We start from the raw sequence: 13,428 nt of genomic DNA, 5'->3' as shown, positions 1-13,428 counted from the left end.
GATGGAAAATTAGAGGAGAGGAAAGGTTTCCATTCTGTGTTTCTATTTTTTTTTTTTATAAAAAAAATTACTGCCCTTCTGGGCTCTTATGCTATTGGCTCCACTTCTGGACTCCCTGCTTCTTGGAGCCAGCTGGAGTATCTCCAAAGACCTGCGCCTGTAGACTTAAGCCATGTTTCAGAAATATGCTTCCCAGATTCTGCGTAAGCATGCAGGGGTTGATTTGGATGCTATCCTTGTAGAGCCACACTCCATAATAGCAAAGAACCAGCTGCCGTCTTTGGGAAACCTGTCCAGGAAAAGCAGCCATCCAGAATTTCCGGGACAAATTCTCCTTTGAGATGGGTGAAGCCGGGAGCTGCCTAAGTTATGAATCACCAGGTCATCTGCAGCCTCGTCTGAAGTAGAGGCCTGAAGACGGAGGGCAGGGCTGATAGAAGAGGATGAGGTCTCCTTGAAAAAGGTCCCCACCACCTTTGCCACCATGGCTTTGCTTCCTACTCCAGCTCTTGTATGCCCTATGGGGGACAAACCAGGTGGGGGCTTTTAGGGGCCCAGGACTTTGGGTCCAAGCAGTCAGGCTGGCATTGAGGGGGTTAAGGCAGTGACCAGATAGCAGCCTTTTGGCAGCAAAGCCCTCCTCAGCAGAAGGAAGGATATAGCTGTATGAACTGCCTGCTTAACAATGCCTCACATGTCCCCAGGGGCCCGCCTGCAAATAGATTTCATCTTGCTTTCTCTTGTACTTTTCAAAGCTTCCTGTTTTCTCACGGTCCTTTTGGACAGTTTACAGTCTCTCTCTCCCTCCCTCCCTCTCTCTCCCTTTGAGGAAAGGAACACCCTTCTTATTAAAAGAGAGAGAGAGAGAAGAATGTAAGGGAAGGGCAGTTTAGCAGAGGCCATTCTCCTCGGCCGCAGGCTCCAGCTCTTTGACCTTTTCTCTTAGAATAGGAAAGCACAGGCTTCCTGGTGCATCTCCGTCCTCAGGCTCCGATTAGGCTGGTTGGCACAAAGTAGTGTGCCTCTTCTTGGCTTTGTGGGCCTCTGGCCCAGTGCTGCCCACTGCCATCACCCAGTCTCTGCACCCATCTGACTTCTTGGTGAGGCTGGCTGTCCATGCTGTCACTGCAGCTCACAAGAAGTTACCTGAGGTGTTTCTAGCCCTGAACCAGGGAGGGAAGGGGCACAAGGAGGCCAGAATTCGGAACTGCTATAAGGATGAGAGAACAGGGCATCGGCCAGCTGTTTAAATGGCTAACTGAGAGTCTGGGTGCTGCATAAAGGGCTCTCCCAAAGCCTGCAATTCAGGATGAATCTTGTCTTTCCATCCACATTTCTCAGTGCTGGGTCAGGTACAACTGCTTCCATTTCTATATGCCTCAAGTGACCTGGCAAGTATTTACTCAAAAGGATTCCTTACTTCGTCCTCCCTTTCATATTTCCTCCAAATAATTGGTTTAAGAAGTAGTCTTATCTTTGAAGAACTATTTCCAGAATTTAAAAGAGTCTACTATGTACATGATAATGATAGTAATAAGAGCTACTATTTATTGAGCTCTTACTATTTGCCAAGCCCTTTACATGACTTATCTCATTGGATCCTTACAACAACCTTCATAAGAAACTATTATTATCACTGACATTTTACGGAAGAGAAAATGGGGCAAGTTCTCTATCCTTCTGGGGTCTCACCATCACCTCTCTACTTTGCTATCTCAAAGCCTAATGATCCATGCAACCCATTTTTATTTTTTTATTTTTTTAATTTTTTTTTATGTTTATTCATTTTTGAAAGACAGAGAGAGACAGAGCACAAGCAGGGGTGGGGCAGAGAGAGAGGGGGACACAGAATCCGAAGTAGGCTCCAGGCTCTGGGCTGTCAGCACAGAGCCTGATGCGGGGCTCGAACTCACAAACCGTGAGATCATGACCTGAGCCAAAGTTGGATGCTCAACCGACTGAGCCATCCAGGCGCCCCATGCAACCCATTTTTAAAGGACAGTTCGAAACATTTGTTGTAGGGGTGCCTGGATGGCTCAGTTGGTTAAGTGTCTGACTCTATCTCGGCTCAGGTTATGATCTCACGATTTGTGAGTTCAAGCCCTGCATCGGGCTCTGCACTGACAGCATGTAGCCTGCTTGGAATTCTCTCTCTGCCCCTCCCCTGCTTGTGTTTGTGCTCTCCCTCTCAAAATAAATAAATAAAACTTAAAAAAATTAAAACAAAACTTTTGTTCCCATTTTCTATTAAATGTTGAAGTTCACCTCCATTTAAAAAGTAGGCATAAAAGTGGGTATTGATGGGGGCTCCTGGGTGGTTTAGTCAGTTCAGTGTCCAACTCTTGATTTCGGCTCAGGTCATGATCCCAGGGTCGTGGGATCAAGTTCCAAGTCAGGCTGTGTGCTGAGCATAGAGCCCACTTAACACACACACACACTCTCTCTCTCTTTCTCTCTCTCTCTCTCTCTCTCTCTCTCTCCCTCTCTCTCTCTCTCCCTCCACCCCACTTCCCCATGCTCTCTCTCTTAAATAAATAAATAAATAAATAAATAAATAAATAAATAAATAAATGTGAGTATTGATGGAAAAGCTGAGATTTAATGCCAGAGGTACACTAATACCCCTCACTAGAGGAACTGAAAGTTCAAGAGGGGCAGACTGGTTGAGATGGCCACATGTCCCATGAAATCTGAGATATCACCACTCCAGTAGCTTCCTGTGTCAGTACCTACCCCTATTTCAATCCCCACAGACCTTGGCAGGAGATGATTCAGCAAGTCTTGACTTGGGCAAGCTCTTAGCCTCACATGTCATGATTATAGGGGGCCTTGACATAGACTGACTGCTTTTCCCAGGAGAAGAAAGAAACTAGAGTTTTGGTGCTCCCTCCCAACTCTTCTTCCTTCCAGTCTACCTCCCATTCTCTACTATGACAATTTTTCTGGGAGCTCACATCTCAAACCGCACCCAAGGGTGCCTTCTTTAATTCACCCAGTTCTCTTCCTCTGGCCTCTCTTTACTAACAGTGACTGAAAAGTCCCCCTCTGAATTTCACAGACATAAAATGTCTTCTATACTGATGGATGGTCTTCTAAGAAAGATGAAGAGGCCAAGTATTCTGGATAAGGACCAAAGGGCTTTGTGGAAGAGCTAGAGGGCTGAAAGGAAGAAGCGAAGGGTGCCTACCACAGAGATGTGAATAGTGTCCAAGTACCTTGGGTCCTGAGTTACCTGTCTCTATCCTTCTGCCACTGAGGATTTTGGCTTAAAAACTAGTGTGTATAGGGTTGTACATATTACAGTGAGGGAAAAGAAGAGAGTTGGCGATGGCTGCTTTTTGGATTTTTGCACAGGGTAGTGATATTTTCCTGACTTGTTTGTCTATTCCCCCAGCCAAATACTTAGGTATTTATTAAGTGTTACTATGTGTGTAGACCTGTGCTTGATACTGAGGTTGGCCACAAAGAAAAGGAAGGAAGCTCTTGCATTTCAAAAGATAACTTAGGGTACCTTTTAATGCTCCAAACATCTTTTAGAGTTGACACACCTCCATTCAACCCTGCGAACACTCTCCAATGGTTGGCCCATTAGGCTACCATAAATCATGAACTATAATACACAAAAAATAGATTTAACCAACAGCACAAAAGTGCGTCGTTTACCAGTCACCCTCAGATAATATAACTGACCAGACATGCCCTACAGTGGACCTTCCCTAAGGCCATATGCCTTGACTTCAGGGGACAATATCATTTTAATATCCTAATATACACATGTACCACTAAAAAATGTCCCAGGAAGTTCATCAGTGGATGAATTGAGTCAGAAAACATTATAGTAGAAAAACACACACTGGGTTATGTTAAAGGATCATAAAATGTGGCTTGTCCAAAGCTAAGGAAGTAGGTGGAAAATACTTATCAGTAGCCATTCTTTTTTCTTTCTTTCTTTTTTTTTTTTTAACATTTACTTATCTTTGAGAGACAGAGAGAGACAGAGCACGAACAGGGGAGAGGTAGAGAGAGAGAGAGGGACACAGAATCTAAGCAGGCTCCAGGCTCTAAGCTGTCAGCACAGAGCCTGATGCAGGGCTGGAACCCACAAACTGTGAGATCATGATTTGAGCCCAAGTTGGACACTTAACTGACTGAGCCACCCAGGTGCCCCTATTAGTAGCCATTCTGATATTTGTGCCCCTCTCTGTGTGTTGGGGTGGGAGTAGGATGGGGAAGGGAGGTAGGACTTTGGGGCCCATGAATTCCAGGACTGTTCTGACCACCGAGTTGCAGCAGCTGTGGCAACAACAAACAATTGGTCATTATCACAACTGTGATTTCTATCTTGCCTCTAGTTCAATGTTGAATAAAGTGCCTGAAAATACTTAATGAAGAGACTTTATTCTGTGTCAAAATAAAAACAAATGGTATTCTATACATTCTTCAAGGTTGAGCTAAAATTCTCCTTTATAAGAACCTTTCAGACTAGTCCAGCTTCTGATATCTCAGCAACCAGAGATAGTAACTAAAAGTAGAATCCCTACCCCTTTATAGGAGCGAAGTACAGAAGGCACCCATCTCTTCAATTCTATCTAGCTTAAACGACCATGAGACTCATCCAAGCTTGGACTAGTGCAGTAGTCTAATTAATCTTCCAGCCTCCAGCTTCTCTCCTCCTTTGTGTTTTATGTTTAATCACCCATGGCTTGTGCTGTTCTCGGATCTTTTGCTGCAGGCTCACTCCAAATAATCAGGAACCGTCCCATGAACCAAATGAGATCTCCTTTTTCTAAAATGACTCAAGACTGGAAATACCTAATGTAGATTCAAAGCTAATTCAAATCAGTAGATTCAAAGCTTTTCCCCCCCTTGGCCAGGATAGAGAACTGGACAAACTAAACTAATAAATAATACTCTGCCAGAACTTTCACCTGTGCAAAGTTGAATCACAGACTGATGCATCTTACGAAACTGTCTCTATTGGGAATAAAAGAAAGCGAGTATCCATCCCACATGTAGGGATGTTAAAGTTAGAGCAACACTCCCAGCCTTTCCCCTCTCAGGTCACCTTTTCCAAATGAATGTGCTGTGCAGCTACTCTGAACACTGAGTGTAGGATACCAGTATGCCAAGTTCATTCTTGCTAGTAAGGAAGTAAAAAGGGGAAAAGTACTTAAAAGTCCCAAATGTGAATCATTTAAAAACACAGAAACAATTATTCATTATCCATGGGTGGATTATCTGTGACAAAGTTGTCACCCCAGCTGGCTGCCTCTTACCACCTAGCATTCTTTGCAGTTGGTCTTCCTACGTTTCTGTTTGTTAGGTCTACGCACTCTTCCATGCCTCCTGTAACTCCCATCTCCGTGGCCACCTGAAGAAAACAGTGCCTTCATTCATAAATACTCAATCCAGTACCCCCAACATCGTCCCTGAAAATGTCTCTCAGTGCAAAAGGAAAACTGGTGTCAGCCTCAGGGGCCACTGTGCCCTGACTTCTCTCTCCAAGGATCTTTCACTCCATATCATTGCCCTCACAGCATGGGCCTCTGAGGTTAGGGAGGGAAGGAAAATGTTCCCTCCTTAACACTCGGGCCTGAGCACAGACACAAAACCCTTCTCTGTATTCCTCCCAGCACAGCCAAGGAAGGGCTGGGTTCTCCAAACCCTGCTCTGCTAGGGCCGGGGGACAGGAAGAGGGCGGAAAGCACCCAGAGCAGTGGACTCTGTTTTATACCTTCCGTATCTGCATGAATTGCCTTTGAAAAGGCAGTTCTGTTCTCTCAAAAGAAGTTGGAGAACCACTTTTCTGATCCATCATGCATCTGCACTTTGTTACAAATAGAAATGACAAAATGACAAAAAAAAAAAAAAAAGAAAGAAATGAATGAAACATGTTTACACCTGAGATAATATTTTCAGGCCTTCAAATCTCTACCCAGAGAAAAAGACACACTCCTTCTTTAGATCTCTCTTTTGTTCCTTCTAACTTTGCTATCCGTTCCAATAATAAGCAAATGAAAAAAATTAGAAATGCATTGCATGATACAGTCTAACAGAAGAGTTATATTGAGGGCACAGAGGATGGTGTGGTGCTTGACCATGTGACCTCTGGTGTCTAGTGGCCTGGGTTCATTATCCCAGCTTCAACACCCATTAGCTTTGTGCCTTGGCCAAGTGCCTTAATCCCTCAGTTTGCCCATCTGTAAAATGGGGATGATACAGCACCCACCTTATAGGATCGATATAATTAAATGTGATATTCCATGGTAGACTTAGGACAGTATCTTCCATGTTATAAACGTTCCATAAATATTAAACAGGTAATCATATACTTATTATTAAAATGAAGCACACTTTGAGCAATTGCTTCTCAGCTCAGCTTTTCTCCTTTTCTGCAGCTCGAATTCGAAAGAAGCCTTACTAGCTTTGCAAGTTTTGCCATGAGTTGAAAAATCCCTGTGCGATAGGAACACAAGACCATGAATCCATCCCTCCCTGCTCCACCTCTGGGCCTGGGCGCAGTCCAGACCCTCCCTGACTTCACTGGGGACATTCTACTTGGAGGCCACTTAAAATGCCAAGATCCAAACAAAGTGAAGGCACATCCGTCCTCATGCAGGCCTAGGTGTGGGTTCAACTGGGCAGGACCCACCTCCACGAGTAACCTGTCTCATCCTCTTCATTGTTTCTGACAGCTGTGTGGGAAGGAATTCAACCGGATGCACAACCTAATGGGCCACATGCACCTGCACTCCGACAGCAAACCCTTCAAGTGTCTCTACTGCCCAAGCAAATTCACCCTAAAGGGGAACCTGACACGCCACATGAAAGTCAAGCATGGAGTCATGGAGCGGGGCCTCCATTCTCAAGGTAATCACTCTTCCAGGAAGCACCCAAGGCTGCTGGGGCTGGTGGATGACAAAAAAGGAAGCTCAACTTGTTTTTAGGGGGCTTTATTGTGTGTGGGGGGTATTCTTATTGTTGAAAAAGGGATCATAGTGTCAAGACCACAGCAGAGGAGCAGAAACAGGCTTACAGTGTTATTCTAACAAATACAGTAGTACTATCTGAAGGTAGTAAGTAAAAGCGAATTACAGAGGACAGATGAGAACATCATAACCATGCCAGTCAGTACGATTATTAGCTCTTGCTTCAGACACCACATCAGGTGCCTTGCCTCCTTTAATCTTGACAGCAACTCAAGGCTGGAGGAACTTATATTATCCCCATTTTACAGGTGGGGGGAACTGAGGCTTCAAGAGAGTGATTTGCCCAAAGTTGCTCAACTGAAAAAGTGGCTGAGTCAGGATTGGAACACAGACCTTCCTGACATTAAAGCCTTTATTGTATCCATTTCATCGCACTGCTCTTAAAGGGCATGTGGTTTTTTCTTTTTCTTTCCTTTCTAAAAAACAGGCGTGTAAGCTCTGCCTCCACAGAAGGATGTGTGTAGCAGGCTGGGTCTCCTGTTCATAACTAGATGCACCCAGGGACGGCTTTCCTGCTTGGCAGGGCTCACTGGCCCATCTGCAGAGCAGGGGCTTCCGTCTCCCCCACTGAGCCCGAAGTGAACTGCTAAGCAGTTCTCGCCCCCTCAGTGCCACAGCCCTTAGCTGTGACGAGTTTATGTTCCAGATCCACTGAGTTCACCAGGTTGTTCTCTAGTTACTTAATCAAGCAGTCCTTCAATGAACAGGCAATAAATGCACCTCTATCCAAAGCAGAGCCCTAGATGCTGCAGAAGATACTGGGGGGATGAGACCATCTTTGCTCCCTAGAAGGTCTGTGTGTGAGGAGAGAAGACACACATTTATGGACCTTACAAAATCATGTTAACCACTGTTTGCTGATACCAGTATGATTAAAGCACGGCAGTAGGCACTTCAGAAATCCTATTGCTTGTGCCCACAATGTCTCAAGGTAGACTGTGTTGTTCTCATTTTATATAAGAGGAGACTGAGGCCAAGGGGGGCACGACAGGTCTGAAGGCAGAACTGGGATCCCAACTCGGGAATTTCTGAATTACACCAGTGCTCACTACACCAGGCAAACACAGATTTGTTCGTGTTACCTGCTTCTCTTACCCTTTCCAGAGAGCTGGTCAAGCAGGCACACGTATTCATAAATAAGATGCACACATACACCTGCAGCATGAAACAGAATAATTATAGTTTTCATATTTTTCACCCACTGAGCTTATAGTGCTCCTGAGTTACAGGGAACTGTGGTCATCATAAAACAAAGCCCAGAGTTTAGGCAAACGCCCTGAAAATATTCCGGTTAAAAAACAAAAGCAGTTTTCTTTCCCTGAGACTGGTTTTCTCCTGAATTGTTCTTTGGATCTCTAGTTGCCTGAGCCAATTTCCAACCTAGACCTGGATTTTTCCAGAATAGGTGAGGTTTGTTCAGTTGCCGGGGTTGGGGACAGAAGGCAATGGTGAGATGTTCATCCGTTTGAAAGCTTAACCTGGTCACCACAACTTACCCCATATGGATGCTCAAATCCTAAAAGGCACCTAAGGACTCTGTCATTCTTCTGAAAAAATAAAGAGCATCACTATGTATCAGAGAGATGCTTTGAAAGTTAACAGACTTTCAACAATTTAAATGTTTTCATCTACAAAAGGTGTTAGTGCTTTTTCACTCTAGTGTTTGAAATGGCTCAAAAATCATGACTCAGATTAAAAAGAGCCTCCCGTGCCCCTGACAAGATTAAAGCTATAGACAGATTCATTGCCTGACGATATCATAAGGCAAGCAGACCTGGACGTCTGCCCCCATGCCAAAAGCCTGGTTCTGCCCGCCGCCTCCTCAGGGCCTGGCTGTTGGCTCACCAGGGGCAGAGACCTGCAAGATCAAATTAGGCGGAGCCCTACTATGTGTTTCTGGCTCCTGAAAAGTCCCTCCCAACAGGGCCTTCCAACTGAAACTAAAAGTGAGACCCTTTTGCATCACTGTGCCCAATAGCAGGGATGCTTGTAGTTGGACACAGAGACTTTAGAGTTCCTCAAGGGGATCTCTTTGTGCCCTCTCCAGTCTGTGCTTAGGACCACTGGTTATGGGGCGGCCTTCTTGTCCCCAAATGGTATATTTTCGTCCATTTTTTTCAAGATGAAAATACCTTTGTTATGATTTTATTTCTTCTTCTGGTAAAATATTTGCTCACTAAAAATAAGAAAGACATTAGAATTGAAGAGAAAAATGTCCGAATCATGGAATTTTTGAGATTTGGATGTAAATTCTTCCAGATATTTTGATAAAGATAGATAAAATTGGGTCTACACTATAAATATATACGGTAAATATGATTTTTACTTAAAATATATAGAGAATACCTTTTTATAACCATTTGTAGGTCTCTACATCTTCTACACATGGTTCAGTGTATTATTTATCTAAAAAACCTCCATCATTTCAGTTTCACCATAAAAAATGTGGTGATGAGCATCCTTACACATATATTTTGTGCACCTGTCTGATTGTTTTCATAGTTTAAATTCTCAGTGGCATAATTGCTAAGTCAGAGCTATGTTTATTTTAAGCATTTAGTGCATGTTGCCAAATTTACCTTAAGGAAGTTACACGGATGCAAACTTCATCTGTGACAAGGCCCATCTCTCCACAGCCTTACTGGGAATTTATTTTTAAAATGTAAAATCAAACTATACTAAATGGCCTTGGGTACCACCCAGTGGCCCATTTTCACAGCTTTTCCTGGGACCTGAACATTGCTTTTGCTCTCACAGGTTTTGGAAGGGGGCGAATTGCCCTGGCGCAGACGGCAGGAGTGCTGAGGGGTCTGGAGCAGGAGGAGCCCTTTGACCTTTCCCAGAAGCGTGGAGTGAAGGGGCCGGCGTTCCAGTCAGATGGGGAGAGTGCCCGGGGCAGCTCCTGCCATGAGGAAGAGGAGGAGGACAATAGCTATGAAGTGGGTGGAGACAGCCCCGGCCTGGACCCCCAACCCAGGCAGCCCTGCACCCCCCAGGATCTCACCACCCAGCCCGAGCAGGCTCCCAGGGTGCTTGAGGACACCTGTGAGGAGGAAAAGGAGGACAAGCCAAACAGAGAGCACCAGGAGAGGAGCAAGGACAGCCTGGGGGCAGAGGGCAGCCTGGAGAGAGAATCTGCCCACAAGGAAGAGTGTCTCCGTCTCAGGGCTCTGCAGAGTGCTCGGAGGGGCCCCTCCTTTTCTGATTACCTGTACTTCAAGCACAGAGATGAGAGTTTAAAGGAATTACTGGAGAGGAAAATGGAAAAACAAGCAGTGCTTTTAGGTATCTAAGTGGACAGCTCTAAAATTACATTTGGAAAATGAGAATAGGCAGTTCAAATATAGCTTTCTGCACGAGCTGTCATTTGCTGGAGACTGGCAAATGGCGCAGATCTTTACAAATGGCCTGGACTAAACGAGCAGGGATTGTCCTCACTAATACAAATGCTTCTCAGGTCATTCCTTGGGCCCTTGATTTTTAACATGCATGCGGGGGCTTCTTCAGTGCTATTTCATGCTTCTCCAGTATAATAAGCTGTACATATTCTAGATACCTAATTCTAAGCAGATGCTGAGGTGCTTTTAGAAATTGTTTTCCTTTGACTAATACATAATACGTGGTAGATTTCTTTTTAGTTGCAAAAATATGGTGCTTGACATGTTACCTTATTAATGATGATTTAGTTGAATGTGTGGAAGTTATAATATTTTTCCAGATAGATGAAAATATTAGTAGTTGTATATATAAAAATCACCTTTATTGAATCATCCACAATGCCAAAAATGACAAAGGAGGGTGAGGTATTGAAGAGAATATTCTCAAGTAGTTTCCGCATGTTTAAGAAAACAGGAATAATTTTAACTAATGAAAACCCAGCAGAACTTAGATCCTTGCCTGGGTCTGCCTTGTTCTGCAGCAGCTTCCGTCATCAGGTATGGCTTATGGCGCCCATTTTCAGATGGTCCCCAAAGTGGTCAGTGTGTCCCAGCTCACCCCTTGTGTCCTGAGCAGAGCCCCCTCCTGGAGACCTTGCTCTGAGGCCTCATGCCCCACAAGGCAGCTGCAGGAAGCCTTAGGTGCAGTGGGTTTCTTCTCAGTGCCAGACCAGGGATGTGGGGAGGAATTCTTGAAATCTGATCACTGCTTATTTAGAGTATTATGCTAACCATCAGGTAGTTACTGGTAAGCAGATTCTGGGCTGTGTTCTCAAAGCTGCCTGCATATCAGAATCATCTAGGGGAACCTTAAAAAATAATACCAAGGCTGAGCCTCAGCTGCTGAGAGTCTGATTTCATTGGTCTAGTGGAACCCCAATATGGGTATTTGTTTAAAAGTTTTCCCCAGAGGATTCTTCTGTGCAACCAGGGTTGAGAAAGATGGACGAGGTTAAAATGGTGGCTCCCAAGACTCCTCCCAGGGACTCCATAAATATTTGTTTCTGCCTTCAGATTCATTAAAATATGGAGTAGGAGACCTTGAAATCATCCTGCTGATTTAGGGCTTCTCACCTGTTCTGTAAGAGCCTCTTGACATGAACACGCACACGCACACACACAACACACACACACATACTCTTGTATAATCACACAATTTTGTACTAGAAGATGATGCCTGTGATGTTTATGGTCACTTAATAAGTCTAAAAATACACAGCCCGCCTACAGTGACTAATTATTTCTTCCTAGATGCTTGAATCGTGATTCTAGTCAGGGGTGAAGACTACCGTGGGTGGCTTGAGCCCAGCAGTAGGCTTTCCTTAGGCATGGGTGCCAGATAAAGCAGTGCCTACAGGATGTCGCATACCTGTGACTAGCCATAAGCAGTAACCCTCTGGTACTGTGTCTGTGTTTATATAAAAACTGCCTCTTGGTTGGTAGTCTCAACTCTTATTCGTAGAGGTAGGTACTGTTTATTACTTTGCTTTCTCTTCTCCTAAAGTTCCTAGTACATTTCTTTAGACCACCTGGCCCATCTCTGACTGCTGGATGTGGCTTTTTCTTTTGGCCAAGGTGCTTCCCCCTCAGCCGCATCTACTTCAAATCATCCACCCGTGGGCTTTGTCAATCTTGACACATTTCTCCTGCTACCTTGCTTAAAGCTCTTTCTTTCAGCCTTACCACCATGACAAAGTGCCAAAGCTGCCTGGGTTTCCTACTGCCATCCATGCCCTGAGGTCAAGCACCTGCAAAGGGGATGGTGAGTGGAATAGTGTGGGTTTCTGTGGTGCAAGCACAGCTCTGTGCCGGGAAACTCTTCCAAGTCTTCAGAGGGGCAACTTGCCTTCCGTTCATTTTGAATATCGCTCATTAGTGCCTCTGATGACATCACTCACAAGGCTGGCAGCATGGTCTGTGAGGCCTCCGGCTCTTGGGGTCCTGTTACGTGTTCATTCTTTCAGTAGCCCTGTGTCAAAGACATACTGTAAGGGCTGCAGACTTCCGGTTCATTCTGGGTATGGAACAGGAACAGGCTGGAACAGGAACCAGGAAATCCAGAATAGCAAACTCTAGTCTTTTCCAACCAAATGAATCATGTGGGTATGTTTGAGGAACAAGTTCATGTTGAGATAGAGAGAGCATGGTCTAGAATGGAGGTTTCCAAATTGTGGATCGAGGAGTCAGAGGTCCCTCTTGGGTCCCTCCAGAGCTGCCAGGGAAGAAGGAGAGACTCTCAGCCCTCATTCCCACTTCACTCAAAGTGGTTCAAATTTCATTTGTTTTTCATGTTAGCCTTCCAAGTAAAATTTCATTTTGAGGGAGAAAAAAATATCTAAGGAAAGTAATTTAAAAAGTGTTATGAAGTATATTATAAAGCCTGTTTTTAGTTCTTAACTCTGGGTATGAGAGACTTAATTAGATCTAGCCTGAGGGTAAATATACACTGACTCTGTGAGAAATGTGGCCAAAATCTGTTGAGTGACCAACATCCTGGTTTACCTGAAACAACCCTGGTTTATAGCTTTGTCCCAGAGTAATTACTAAGAGTGTCACTTTAACTCTCAAAAGTATCCCAGTTTGGGGGCCTGGGTGGCTCAGTTGGTTGAATGTCTGAGTCGTGGTTTTGGCTCAGGTCATGATTTTGAGGTTCATGAGACTGAGCCCTGAGTCAGGCTCCACATTGACTGTGCAGAGCCTGCTTAGGATTCTCTCTCACTCTCTCTCTCTCTCTCTCTCTCTCTCTCTCAATAAACAAGTACACTTAAAAAATAAATAGGATCCTAAGGGTGTCTGAGTGGCTCAGTCAGTTAAGCATTGAGCTCTTGATTTTGGCTCAGGTCATGATCTCATGGTTTGGGAGTTGGAGCCCGCATCAGGCTCTGTGCTGACAGTGCCCAGTCTCCTTGGGTTTCTGTCTCCCTCTCTCTCTGACTTTCCCCCACTTGCTCTCTAGCTCTCTCTCAAAATAAATACAAATAAAATTAAAAAAAAAGTATCCC

The 13,428-nt window shown here is 44.6% G+C and overlaps 1 protein-coding gene across 3 annotated transcripts in view; it reads left to right on the top strand.

The window, feature by feature from the left end:
• Positions 1 to 13,125, top strand: part of ZNF366 (zinc finger protein 366) — a 71,798-nt gene extending 58,673 nt beyond the window's left edge. For all 3 annotated transcript variants that reach the window (XM_047871227.1, XM_047871237.1, XM_047871244.1), the window contains exons 4-5: positions 6,696 to 6,870; positions 9,747 to 13,125. In XM_047871227.1, coding sequence (XP_047727183.1) covers positions 6,696 to 6,870; positions 9,747 to 10,282 — 711 coding nt within the window. In that variant the 3' untranslated portion in view covers positions 10,283 to 13,125. The remainder of the gene's footprint in view (positions 1 to 6,695; positions 6,871 to 9,746) is intronic.
• Positions 13,126 to 13,428: the final 303 nt, after the last annotated feature.

The sequence above is a fragment of the Prionailurus viverrinus genome, chromosome A1, assembly GCF_022837055.1.
Source record: "Prionailurus viverrinus isolate Anna chromosome A1, UM_Priviv_1.0, whole genome shotgun sequence".
Lineage (NCBI taxonomy): Eukaryota > Metazoa > Chordata > Mammalia > Carnivora > Felidae > Prionailurus > Prionailurus viverrinus.
Note: the sequence above shows the minus strand (reverse complement) of the source record. Positions and strands in the feature narration are given on the sequence as shown.